Source organism: Mobula birostris, chromosome 22 (genome assembly GCF_030028105.1).
Source record: "Mobula birostris isolate sMobBir1 chromosome 22, sMobBir1.hap1, whole genome shotgun sequence".
NCBI classification, from domain to species: Eukaryota; Metazoa; Chordata; class Chondrichthyes; order Myliobatiformes; family Myliobatidae; genus Mobula; species Mobula birostris.
The window spans coordinates 19,956,143-19,970,672 of NC_092391.1; the positions used below are offsets into that span (position 1 = coordinate 19,956,143).

Sequence of the window (14,530 nt, forward strand, 5' to 3'; positions counted from 1 at the left end):
GGCAAGGGCAAACTGGGACCTCATCCATTCTATAATGATAGCCCTTTCTTCCCTAAACCATATGCAGAATAGCACTTAATCAACATGAATGTTTGGTATTGACAGCTAAACTCGGCGTGGACCATTACCAGGGAAGTTAATTTTTTATAGGTATCCGTTAAGTCTGGTGAGACCATGAATTTGCGCCTTTGAAGATTTCCAGGGCGCAGGCCTGGGCAAGGTTGTATGGAAGACCGGCAGTTGCCCATGCTGCAAGTCTCCCCTCTCCATGCCACCGATGTTGTCCAAGGGAAGGGCATTAGGACCCATACAGCTTGGCACCATTGTCATCACAGAGCAATGTGTGGTTAAGTGCCTTGCTCAAGGACACAACACGCTACCTCAGCTGAGGCTCGAACTAGCGACCTTCAGATCACTAGACTGACACCTTAACCACTTGGCCAGGGAAGTTAATTAGTCTTTGAAGATTCGGTAGTTACAGTAGAATCTCCCTTTAGTGAAAGTACTGGTGGCTAATTATATTCGATAGGGCTTAAAGTCTTCATTGGAATTTAGAATTTCGTGGTCAGTACAGTCGTCTCTCGGTATCCGCGGGGGATTGGTTCCAGGACCCCCCATGGATACCAAAATCCACGGATGCTCAGATCCTTTATATAAAATGACGTAGTATTTGCATATAATCTACACAGATCCTCCCGTATACTTTAAATAATCTCTAGATTACTTATAATACCTAATACAATGTAAATGCTACGTAAATAGTTGTTATACTGTATTATTTAGGGAATAATGATGCTTTGGAGGAGACTCAATACTGTAATACTAAAGTCAGGATCTGTGGAGGTTGAGGGCTGAGGATCTTCAAGCACTGAAGGTCAAGGCTTCACAATTGCATATGCTTCAGTTAGAAACATTGTTATAGGAAGCTGTTTCTTCTTTTTCTTTGCATCATCAAAAAATCTTCCAGTGGTGTAGGCATGTTGTTATCCCTCTGGTGACACGGAGGCTTCGTTCCATCAAAGGATCGTACTCGAGGATCATATCCTTTAACACTTGCGCCTGTTGAAAAACTGCTGCAAATTTTTCAAGTGTTCAAATTGATGGCTCTGCCTCCGCTAAATCTGCATCATTATCATCTTCTGTAGAGGATGTTAGCAGATCTTCGAGTTCCTTGTTGGTAAGGGTTTCTCTATGCTTTTCTATGCAATCTTTCCAGACCTTGAACTCGGGGGCCTGCTTAGCACTCTTATGGATGTAGGTACGATTGGGCATCTTCTTCCAGAACAAGCCCGTTTCATCACAATAGAAGACTTGCTCTGGAAGGTAGCCTTTCTCTTCTATGAGTTTCTTGAGCTCCTCTAGGCACGCTGATGCTGCCTCGGCATCAGCTGATGCCGATTCTCCCATGATCTTTAAGCTCTTGAGGCTTTAGCGCTTTCCATAACTAGCCAGCCATCCCTTACTAGCCTTAAACTCCTTCCTCTTGCTCTCCTCAACCCCCCCACAGAAGTGCTCATGGAGGCTAAGTGCTTTTTCATGCATAATTTTGCCATCAACAGGGATACACTTCTGTGATATGTCCTCTACCCACACACTTAATGCTTTCTTAGTCTTTGCAAGCACTTTATCATGAACCAGAGACAATTTTTGCTGTTGTAAGGGTAGCACTAACACTTCCATGAATTTAAGCTTCTTTCTGCTTTATTGTGTGAATGCTCTATTCGTTCTTACCAACCTTAGGGCCCACTTCGGCAAGCCACATGCATTTTTCAAAAGATCTAAGATTTTTATTTTCTTGGCGAGAGATAGCACCTTACGCTCCCTCATAGCCTTTGAGGAATTGCCTTGACCACTTAATTGCTTTTTAGGAGCCATTTTTTCACAGAAACAAAGGGTGCACACAACACAAGTAGCGAACGAACGAGACGCGAGGCGAACAATGCTCAAACAACGAGCACTGGAGAGAGGCTGAGAATCTGTGAAATGGCGGGAGGCTAAAGCAGGGTATGCCTACACATCACTTCATTCGCGTGGATTAAGCGTAGTGCTCGGCATGCGGCAAATTCAAGTTCTGCTTTTTGGAACTTCCTGGAATTTTTTTTCGAATATTTTTGATCCACGGTTGGTTGAATCCGCGGATGCGGAGGGCGGACTGTAAATGCAATACCATCACAAAGGTAGATGTTCAAAGTTCAAAGTAAATTTATTTTCGAGGTACATATATGTCAACACACACCACCTTCAGATTCATTTTCTTGCAGGCATTTACAGAAAAATAAAGAGATACATTAGAACTTGTGAAAAATATACATAACCAAAGACTGACAAGCAACCAATGTGCAAAAGAAGACAAGTTGTGCAAATAATAAAAAAAGTAAATAAATAACACTGGGAACATGAGTGGCTGGGTCCTTGAAAGTGAGTCTATAGGTTGTGGAGACAATTCACTGTTGAGGTGAGTGAAGTTCAGGAGCCTTACGCATATAGCATAATAACTCTTCCTGGACCTGATAGTATGGGACCTAAGGATTCTGTAACTCCTGTCTGAGGTATGGGAGGAAATTTAAAGAAGCAGCATTTGTGGATATAAGAAAGAAGCCTGTAAAATGATACAGCTTCACAGTGTTGTGTCCATCTCTGTGCTTTCTCTGATGAAAACCTTCCAAGTATTTCTAACTGCCTTTTCCCGAGCTGACCTGTTCCACTTCCAATTTGTTTGTATCCACATGTTTATTATTAATTGATCTCAGACAGCCTTATGCACTGGGAATGAAGGCCAAGTGTACTTCCTCGGCTGAAGCTTGTTTAGGGGGGGAAGATAACTGAAGCAGGACACACTGATGTAATCAGTTACCATTTTTAAACCTTCATGTGTTCTGTATTTGTATCGTTGTATGAGGAATTCTTGCACCTAGTTTTAGAACAGCAACTGCCAATGGAGATCCCCCTGATTATAATTCTCCTGTCAGTTTTGGGATTGAAGAGCCCCCCCACTGGTTAGACAGTGTAAATAAAAGGTGATGATTTGTAAATGGAAAATATTATTTGGAAAAGGATTACTCATCTATTGGGAAAAATTAAAACAAAGTGACCAGTTGTTTGAGATATTTGAGATAAAACATACTGAATGTTTGAAATGAAAACCAAAAAAAATGCTGGATACATTTGAGGAGTTGTTATACTATATGCTATGCTTAAATTGTTAAAAAGTTTGTAATCCTACCTTAATGTTGGTGATCCTGCAGGTAAACATAACATTATTAATCTGTTTAGTATTAGCTCTTGATAAGTGCACTTGAATTTGGCTGATGATATAGATATTATTCATAAACAATTTTTATTATACCCTTTAAATAGATCTTTAAATAGTTGGCATTTTAAAATCTGATCTCTTCAATCTGTTCCAACTCAAGTCTTACTGCTTGTCCCACTTTGCTATCTGTATCCAGTCCAATCTTTCTCTATCCAAAAATTCCAGGTGCAAATCAATGGGATCTTGTAAAAATTTTGCATAATTTATGTCTTCCTTTGAATGCTGCTTATACATAGAACATGGAAACATAGAAAATAGGTGCAGGAGTAGGCCATTCAGCCCTTCGAGCCTGCACCGCCATTCATTATGATCACGGCTGATCATCCAACTCAGAACCCTGTACCAGCCTTCCCTCCATACCCCCTGATCCCTTTAGCCACAAGGGCCATATCTAACTCCCTCTTAAATATAGCCAATGAACTGGCCTCAACTGTTTCCTGTGGCAGAGAATTCCACAGATTCACCACTCTCTGTGTGAAGAAGTTTTTCCTAATCTCGGTCCTAAAAGGCTTCCCCTTTATCCTCAAACTGTGATCCCTCGTTCTGGACTTCCCCAACATCGGGAACAATCTTCTGGCATCTAGCCTGTCCAATCCCTTTAGGATTTTATACGTTTCAATCAGATCCCCCCTCAATCTTCTAAATTCCAACGAGTACAAGCCCAGTTCATCCAGTCTTTCTTCATATGAAAGTCCTGCCATCCCAGGAATCAATCTGGTGAACCTTCTTTGTACTCCCTCTATGGCAAGGATGTCCTTCCTCAGATTAGGGGACCAAAACTGCACACAATACTCCAGGTGTGGTCTCACCAAGGCCTTGTACAACTGCAGTAGTACCTCCCTGCTCCTGTACTCGAATCTTCTCGCTATAAATACCAGCATACCATTCGCCTTTTTCACCGCCTGCTGTACCTGCATGCCCACTTTCAATGACTGGTGTATAATGACACCCAGGTCTCGTTGCACCTCCCCTCTTTCTAATCGGCCACCATTCAGATAATAATCTGTTTTCCTATTTTTGCCACCAAAGTGGATAACTTCACATTTATCCACATTAAATTGCATCTGCCATGAATTTGCCCACTCACCCAACCTATCCAAGTCACCCTGCATCCTCTTCGCATCCTCCTCACAGCTAACACTGCCGCCCAGCTTTGTGTCATCCGCAAACTTGGAGATGCTGCATTTAATTCCCTCATCCAAGTCATTAATATATATTGTAAACAACTGGGGTCCCAGCACTGAGCCTTGAGGTACCCACTAGTCACTGCCTGCCATTCTGAAAAGGTCCCGTTTATTCCCACTCTTTGCTTCCTGTCTGCTAACCAATTCTCTATCCACATCAATACCATACCCCCAATACCGTGTGCTTTAAGTTTGCACACTAATCTCCTGTGTGGGACCTTGTCAAAAGCCTTTTGAAAATCCAAATATACCACATCCACTGGTTCTCCCCTATCCACTCTACTAGTTACATCCTCAAAAAATTCTATGAGATTTGTCAGACATGATTTTCCTTTCACAAATCCATGCTGACTTTGTCCGATGATACGATGCTAAGTTTCTGTGATGCTGCTGCAGGAAAGATTTTCATTAAACCTTACATGCATACATGTACTGTCAATAAACACAACTTTCATTTTTAAATTTAGAATCAGTTAGGGAACACTTTTTCCAAGGGTGGTAGAAATGTGAATTTTTCCCCATCAAATAACAAAAGGTTCTGATTCAGAGGATTTTCTGAAACGCTGAGTGACAGATTTTTACATGCCCAGAATATTAATGAATATGGAACCAAGATCAGTAAGTGGAGTGCAGACACAGATTAGCCATAATTACACTGACAAAATGATCAGTCTATAGAAACTTAATGGTCTCATTATTGAAAAATTTCAAAATATCATCCTCTAATGAAGTCTTGCAGTCCTGGTGATATTTTGTCACATAGCTTTCCAATAATTGACATAAATATTACACAAAAATGTTTCAGATGTCTGCAACTGCATTTAAAAATCACTTGAAAAGAATTTAATTGGACATTAATAAGCACTATATGAGTCCAAGTCTTTAGTTTCCTTTGAGTGGCTTGATATACTCGGAAAATAAATGCCTAAGGATAAACCAACTACAGGAGAATATAATATAAATGGTGGTGTTATAGCAAATAATGAAAGTAAAATACATATATGCATACTGTCAGCTTGATAGGCAACACATCCAAAAGATTGGAGCAGCAATCAAAAACTCCAAGATAATAAAAAGCTAAATAGCAGAATTAGGTCAGAAGACATCACAATCAAAGCAGCACATTGAGATGTCCGCCGAGGAATGCTGTTGACTGGCACTTTCCATTTTACAGGTGAATATGCTGAGCTGAGGGACACACTGAAGCTTGGTACAGCCACTGCAAGAGCTCGGCGGGGAAGGACCACATTGTAGGGTTCTTCTACTGGAGAGGGAGAGGCTGGGTTGGGTGAGGAAGTCCCTTAGTTTTTGTGGTGTTGTACCATCCGAGGGGGCCACATAAGCGGCAACAGTCATATTAGTTTTATGGAATGTAACAGAATGATACTGAAAGCATTAACTATGAAGGTAAGAGTGAAAGGGCAATGGACAGCTTATTTTTGTAATATTTTTATTATGAATAAAGTGTATTTGATAATAAAATTGAAAATAAATCAGAGGACCCAAGCACTTCTGGTCACAGAGACATGTAAATAAAATTACCTGCATAAAGAAACAGTAGACGAAAGGTCTAAGTTAAGAAAATGCATTCATAATGAAAGCTTATAGAAAAATGTAAAGGAATGAAAAGGGAAATTTGGAATATTAGTTGAAACTAAAGTGAGAAAAACTCTCCCTCTGGTTGCAGCAAGTGGTCCAGAGAAAATCATTGGCTGTCAGCTACTGATGTTAGAAAACTTGTTCATCACTACTGCAAAGAAAAGAGCTAAAAAGCTTATGGCTGACTCCACCCACCCAGTAGTCACCTATTCACCAAATTGTCATCAGGGAGCCACTACAAGCCCAGTGCCACCAGGACTACACGTCATCTCGGAAGCTTCTTTCCTGTAGCGATCCAGCTGCTCAACAAAACTCACTCAGGTAATACCCCAACTGTCCCTGCACAACACCTGCTAAATGATCTTTCCTGCTCTCCTTGTTCTGTTGATCATTGTTTAATCTGTTCATACAGTATGTTCACAGTTTTTAAAGTTTGATTATTGACGTTTATGCATGTGACCATTCTGCTAATTGTTGATTGCTCATGCTGTTTGTACTACTGTCTTGTGAATCATTGGTTGCTATTGCATTGTCTGTTAAGTGTTTTATGCTTGGCACCAAACCACAATCAATTCTGGTATGTTTCACGTACTGGCAATAAAGATATTCTCATTCTGAGAAGCCAGGAAGGGTACTAACAGGGGTCAATTTAGAAACAGTACATCAGCTTCCTCATATAACAAATACAATAAACACTGTCAAATATAGTAATGAAGGCAAAACCTGTGGATGAATTCAGTAAAATAATGTGTTTGTATGTACAGTATGGGGTGGAGTTTCTATACAACTGTACAATAATGGTTTGCCTCTCCTTAATTATTATGCGATCAGCAGCTCTGCTTAACTGCTGCAACCACTTTCCTCTTAAACATAAAAGACCAGATATAATGTTGTTGAAAATCCAAACCAAAAGGAAGCACTCAGCATGATCAAGGAGCAGATGCAAAAACAAATCAAGCATGCACTGTTTCTTATAGGACACCAGTGATCAACTACCCAGATTATTTGGAATGAAAATGAAAAATAAACATTAAACCGTCTTCATTCCATTGGTTCATACTGGTGCTTACACTTCACATAAATCTCTACCACCTTTCTTAACCATTTGGGATATAAACATAGAAAATGCTGGTAATGTCTCAAAGGCCAGACAGCATCTATGCAAAGAGAAACAGTTAACATTTCAGGTCAAAACCCTTCATAGATCTGTGGTCTCTTTAACTCTTGTTTAGATACAGGGTATCAACCAAAACATCTATATACACCCTTTACCTCTAGGGATGCTGCTTGGCCTACTAGAGGCTGAGTTCTTCGAGCATTCTGTTCTTTGTTCCAAATTCCAGCAACTACAGTGTCTTCTGTCCTGGCTTTAATTCTGTTTCTCCCTCCCCAGATGCTGCTTGACCTGTTCTTTTCAACACTTACTGTTTCCTGTAATTATTGCAGATTTCCAGCATCTATAGTTTTTGATTTCCCATCACCATGTCTCTTCATTTATTTCCTCCTTAAGTGATTTACCCTTAATTTTTTTTTCTGCTATTCACTTCAACTACTTTCCTTTCATAGATGCTACCTGACTTGTTGAATTCCTCCAGTGTTCTGTGTGTTGCTCCAGATTCCAGCATCTGCTGTCTTTTGTGAATCCTTTTTACTCCATTGGAAATTGGCAAATGGCCTTATTATTGTCACATGTACCGAGGCACAGTGGAAAACTTTGTTTTGCATGCCAACCTTTCAGATCATTTCATTATAGTAGTGCATTGAGGTGGTATAAGGGGAAACAGCAACGGACTGCAGAACAAAGTGTTACAGATACAGTGAAGGGGCAGTGCAGGCAGACAGTAAGGTTCAAGACCCCAGCGAGGTAGATTGTGAAGTTGAATAATCCTATTTTTCTGTCTTTGAAGATGATGTATGAGCAGCCTTCACGACAGTGAACACACAAAAAGCATATGGCCCAGTCGGGGTACCTGGCTAAATACTGAAGACTTGTGTTGATTAACTGGCTGAAATCATAAACCTCTTGCTTCAGCAGTCTTCACCTGTACCGGTGCCTAAAAGAAATGTAGCAACCTGCCTCAATGTCCATCATTCAGTAGCACTTAGATCCACAGTGATGAAGTGTTTTGAGAGGTTATTGATGGAAGTCCTGCCTGAGAAGCGACTTAGATCTGCTCCAATTTGCCTACCGAAGCAACAGGTCCACAGCAGATGCCATTTCATTGGTTCTTCAATCAACCCTGAAACATCTGGACAGCAAAGATACAGTACGTACTTCGGGATGCTCTTTATTGACTATAGCTCTGCATTCAATTCCATCATCCCCTCAAAACTAATCAATAAGCTTCAAGACCTTGGCATCAATTCATCCTTGTGCAGGATCCTTGCTTTACTTACTTGCAGACCCCAGTCATTTTGGATTGGCAACAACATCTCCTCCACAAGCTCTGTCAACACAGATGCATCACAAGGTTCTGCACTTAGCCCCTCTGCACTCTGCTCACTTTACACTTATGACAGTGTGGCTAAGCACAGCTGCAATGGATTTTCAAATTGGCAGCTGACACCACTGTCGTTGGCCAAATCATAGGTGATACAAATCAGAATAGAGAAGGAAGATTGAAAATTTGGCTGACTGGTATCCTCACATCAACCTCTTACTCCATGTCAGCAAGACCAAGGAGCTGATTATTGACTTCAGAAGGAAACCAAAAGTCCATTAGTCAGTCCTCATTGGAGTATCAGAGTTGGAGAGGGTTAGCAACTTTAAATTCCTCAGTGTTATCATTTCAGAGGGCGTATCTTGGGCCTAGCACATAAGGGCAATTATGAAGAAAGTACGGCAGTGCCTCTACTTCCTTCAGAGCTTGCAAAGATTCAGCATGACATCTAAAACTTAGACAAACTCCTACAGATGTGTAGTGGAGAGTATATTGACTCGCTGCATCATAGCTTGTTTGGAACCATCAAAGCTTTTGAATGGAATATTCTACAAAAAGTAATGGATATGGCCCAGTCCATCACAGGTAAAGCCCGCCCCACCATTGAGCACATCTACATGAAGTGTTGTCACAGGAAAGCAGCATCCATCATCAGGGACCCCCACCACCCAGGTCATGCTCTCTTCTCATCAGGCTCTTTAACCAAAGGGAATAACTTCACTTGCCCTGTCATCGAAGTGTTCCCACATTGAATGGACTCACTTTGAAGGACTCTTCATTTCATTATTATTCTTTCTTTTTGTATTTGCACAGTTGTCTTTTGCAAACAGGTTGAACACCCATTGCTGCTATTATGGATTTATTGAGCATGCTTGCGAGAAAATGGCTGTATATGATGACATATATGTACGTTGATAAAAAATTTACTTTTAACTTTTAGCAGGTTTTTTAACAGTTGTCCTTAAGCCCGGCGGTAGGTGCTTTAAGGCTTTTGTATCTTCTGCCCAGTTGGAGGAGGGAGAAGCGAGAATGTCCAGGGTGGGAGACGGCTTTAATTATGCTGGCTGCTTTACCAAGGTAATGAGAAGTCCATGGAAAGGGGGCTGGTTTCCGTGATGTGTCCTCAGCTTTCTGCTACACTCTCTAAAAACATTTCTCGAAGCCCTCATTGGAGTGACTGACTCCCATCAGCGCGACCCCTTGTTGCCATGGAGTCCGCAAACTCTACCTGGTTGACCTCCCTCCCCTCGCCTCTTTCGGTATTACGTCAAGACGGGGGTGCGCGTCACGGAGCTGGCGATATGCAGGCCGGGATACAGGAGGAGCGGTCAGCTGGTGGACTGGTGACGTGTGCGGCTTTGACACCATGGCCGACGGGAGCCGACAGGCGAAGCTGGCGGCCGCCAAGAAGAAGGTGAGAGAGAGAGTCCGGGAGGGGGGAAGAGATCGAGAATGGCAACCTCTCTATCCTCCTCATTTGGAGAAGGGAGGACCTCGCTCCCGTGTCCGGGGCCAAGTTACATACTCTTAATCCCCAACTCGCCTCCTCCTTGCCACCGTCCCCTCCCCCAACCCCGGCGGTCCGTGTACCACGTCTCCATCGCCCGGACGCCTGGCCCGCACTGCCGTAGCGTCAGATCACAAGGGAGGGAGTCAGTCGAGTCCGGGGATTCTGCGGCCTGCTGACATATTTGCTGAGAACTACTAATCGTGCCTGGGCGGAGACCGTGGCTGTCAGGCAGCAACACGGATCGGGAAGTAGAGAGCTGCGAGCTCCTGTTCCTGGAGGGAGGAGATATTTAGCTAAAAGGAAGGGAAGCCTGGTGCAAATTTCAGCTGCTGGCCGAGCAGGTGCATCTTTCCATCGGGCACTTTTGCAGACATTAATTATGTTTCGACCTCAGTTCGTGATTGAGCTTCAGAGTCATAGAGGAGTTGAATTTTTGGAGTTGTTCATCCCTTAATTTTAATAGAGTTTAGTTTTCCACTGTGGAACTGATACGTATTTTTATTTGCAAAGAGTCGAACATTGTACTCTTGGGTAAGAATTAGTCCATAAAAAGTAGAAGGCCGTTTGATGAAGAAGTTGAATATTGGGAAAGAATGTGCAAAAGTCGTACTGAGAGCAAACTTTATGTATGAGGTCAATTGAAGGAATGGTGCAAAACCTTGATTCGACCCCTCACTTGCTCACATAAATCGAGTGATGATCTGGCGAAGAGAGAGGCTGTATGTAGATCTCTGACAGCGTATTGCGAAGAGATGAGAGTGGAGCTTATTTCCTGTAACTGACTGTCAGGCAGATGAGCATCGCGTCAGGTTGTTAGGTTGCTGCGTTGGAGTTGATATAACTGCCTGGGGAATATGGTGGCCTGTGATTAGCTTAAGTAGGCTTGAGGGATCTGGTGACTTCCTCAGACTATTTTCGTGTGTTTCTTTGAAAGGTTATAGGCGTGAATAGTTAAGTTTGGATGTGTGCATTTGAAGGGGTTGGTTGTTACTTACTTTGCAACTGTCGGATGTTATTGGCTAATCGTATGCTCAAATTGCCGAGTTATGGCTTTTGTAGCACATTGAATGTGATTAGACCACAAGATGTAGACTAAGACCATTCAGTCTTTCATGTTATCTCTCTCACTCCTATTTTCCTGCTTTCTCCCCACAATCTTTGACGCTCTGACTAATCAGGAACCTGTCAACCTCTGCCGCATTGACTTGGCCTCCACAGCTGTCCTGGCAAAGAATTCCACAGATTCATTATCCCTCTCATCTCTGTTCTAAACGGACATTCTTTTATTCTGAGGCTGTGCGTTCTGGTCCTAAACACCCCCACTGTAGGAAATATCATCTCCACATCACTGTATCTAGGTCAATAGTTCCCAAAGTAGGTAGAAGTTTCTAAGGGAGTGGTGAAAATAAAGGAGGCGGTGGGTTTCTTGGTAGCAAGGGAGGCAGCTGAGGCTCTCTGTAAAGAATGATTTAATAGTTGTAATTGCATCAAATGAGGATTGAATCCTATTGTCGTGCGTGATCTTGTTTGCTGGAGGGCCTGATAGTTTATTTTGATCAGTTTCTCACCAGTTTATTAACTTGTTATATGAATTATTGCATAAAATCAGACTAGTCTTAGGCTTTTTGTTAACTTCCTGAAGCTTGTTCCAGTAACTACATGACCAATGGGAGTGAAATGAATAAATGGATAATACTTCTGGAGGGTGAGTTCTACACACATCCTTGTGTAAATTAAAACATTGGATTTAGGCCAGTGAAATATGGACGTTACTTAATTGTTGAGAATTTTTATGCAAATTATTCTTTTAACTAAAATTGTACTGCTGCAAAAAGAGTTACCATGTTTGATTCTAACTCAGTTAATTCTCTGGTTAAGTAGTTTTGTTGGTGATTCTGATATTTGTCATTACTTTAAATATCCTGCTTCATATGTTGGCATAAATACTGGTCTAGTTGAACAGTACTAGTCACGTAAGGGTTATTGCAAAGTGAGCATAAATGATTATGCCCACCTATAAAGAGTCATCGATATTATGGTTATGTGTGGAGTGCAGAGATATTTCAATATTGGAATAACCGCACTACTAATTATTTAAATTTTTGTTTAGAATGTGATCACTTGTCATTTTTTTGTTTTTCCAGCTATTGTGTTGAATGTGTGAACATGACACAAGATCATTCATTTGGCCCTTTAAGCCTATGGGGTGTCAGGGAGGGGTAGCACCTCTGGTGGGGGAACATGTCGCGTCCTTTTCAAGGCAGTTAATCCACCTTTGGTCCCCACCTGGCACTCAGCTCTCACCTGTGGCTCCCCGTAGCTGTTTGCATGCGACAGCGGCCACACCCCGGGCAACGGCTTCAACAAGCCGGCTAAACCAGGTGAGGGTAGCCGACGGGTCTCAAACCCTCGGTGAGATAGGGAGTTGTCTATCCCAGCACGTGAAGACGGACTCCGGCGGATTGAGCGGACGAGACCAATGGAAGGTCCAACGGTCAAGGAGGCAGTCTCTGCAAGCGCCGTGGAACGTGCAGAGCAGGACAAGACACAGAAGACGTCCTGGTCATCCACTGCGCCTAGTCCCATCTCCAGCCATCTCGCCTCTGTCTTGCCGCTGGATCCAGATGGGAATTGGGAAGAGAGAGTGAGGCTGACAACTCTCCCTCACTTAAATCCAGATCACGAGCTAGTCTTGACGCCATCAAGTGGTGTTGATGTCTTCATTGACGTCAACGATGGACACGGACTCTTTGTCCAAATGTTGTCTGATCTTCTACCTCAACACCTTTTTCTTGTTCTATCCTCATAAATGCTCATTTCCTTAATGTTCAGAAATCTATCTCTGGTTTGAATGAACTCTGTGACTGAGCCTCAACAGCTCTCTGGGCTGAGAATTCCAAAAGATCACTGAGTCTATGAAAAACCTTCTGCTCTCAGTCTGAAATGATTTACTCTTTATTTTGAATCTATGGTTCTTGGTTCTGGACTTCTGAGCTGGGGAAGCATCCTCCCTACATCCGCATTTTGAGCTGTGTAATTTCTAAATACAAATGAAATCTCCTCTCGTTATTCTAAACTCTATAGTAAATTGACCCAATCACCAGAATCTTTCCTCGTATGGCAAATCTGCCAGCTCTCGAACCAGTTTGGTGAGCCTTTACTGCAACTATATTCTTTAGGTATGCAAACCAAAGCTCTTAACAACGATCTATGCACATTCTCACCAAGGCCCTCCTCTGGTGCATGAATGATCTCATAATAAAAGCCAATAACCAGCTGCTTTCCTATTACTGGATACAAATGAACATTGGCTTTCAGAGATGTGTGTCTTCTACATTGGGGTAACTAAACACAGAAAGCAGAACACTTTCATTCAGACCATAGGTAATCTGAGCTTCCATTTACCTGTCACTTCAGTTCTTCTGTACTGTTCCATCAAAGTTCAGAGTAAGCTTGATCACTTCACCCTTTGTCTGGTTACGTTGCTGTCTTTCCTATTCTGTATCCAATGCAGCAATTTTAGGCAATTCACTTTCTGTTTGTATTAGTGTTATTGTTCTGTAGTTACCTATATACAATACAGTTTTTCTTCTCTCCACTGCTGGATGTGCTGGGCATATCGTATAAGTCCCATTGCTTTCTTCCCCCCTCTTTCTCTTACTGCCTTGATTATCAATCAGATGGTTTCATCAACTGGTAACCACCATGGTCCCTTTTAGAGATATTTCCTTTGTCGTCCCCCACTATCTCTACAATTAACTTACTCATTCTCGGCTCTGTTTCCCACACTGAAGGTATGCCTGACCTGATCATTTTCTGCTTTTGTTTCAACATTATCCAAACTTACAATTTAAAAAAACTCTTGTTTTTATGTTTTCTGCACTAAAGTAGATACTGTACCTTCAAACAACAAGAATTCTGCAGATGCTGGAAATTCAAGCAACACACATCAAAGTTGCTGGTGAACGCAGCAGGCCAGGCAGCATCTCCTTCTGTACCTTCATATCTTTGCACATGGTATTCCATCTGCCATGTTTTTGTTGTCTGTCTTGGCTTGTCTGCATTTCATTAGTACAGGGTTCCCAACTGGGGTCCACAGACCCCTCGCTTAATGGTTTTGGTTCATGGCATAAAAGAGGTTGGGAACCCCTGTCTTGGAAGATGTATTGTTTTCTGTATTCACAAACCCATCTAATTTTGTATCATTATGATATACAGTAATGTGTTCTCCTTAGCCAAATTGTTGACACTGATCATTAGTAGCTTTAATTTGAACACTGATACATAACTTGTCTGTCAATGAAGATTTTTTTACTGTGTCTGCTGTTTCTATATTCTGTTTGTTTCTGTTGAGCACCTAGATTTGCATTTATTAGTCTATTCCACTTATCGAAGTTCTTTGTATTTGTTATATTTATTGCCAGTTTAATGTCATATTGTTATTGGTTCTCCTTTCCTGGGTTGAAATGCTCCCAGTATTTAA

General features: G+C 41.9%; 1 protein-coding gene across 3 annotated transcripts in view; it reads left to right on the forward strand.

Moving 5' to 3' along the window:
- The first annotated feature begins 9,857 nt into the window (after window positions 1-9,857).
- golga2 (golgin A2) overlaps window positions 9,858-14,530 on the forward strand; it is a 97,437-nt gene continuing 92,764 nt past the window's right edge. For all 3 annotated transcript variants that reach the window (XM_072240257.1, XM_072240258.1, XM_072240259.1), the window contains exon 1: window positions 9,858-9,951. In XM_072240257.1, coding sequence (XP_072096358.1) covers window positions 9,904-9,951 — 48 coding nt within the window. In that variant the 5' untranslated portion in view covers window positions 9,858-9,903. The remainder of the gene's footprint in view (window positions 9,952-14,530) is intronic.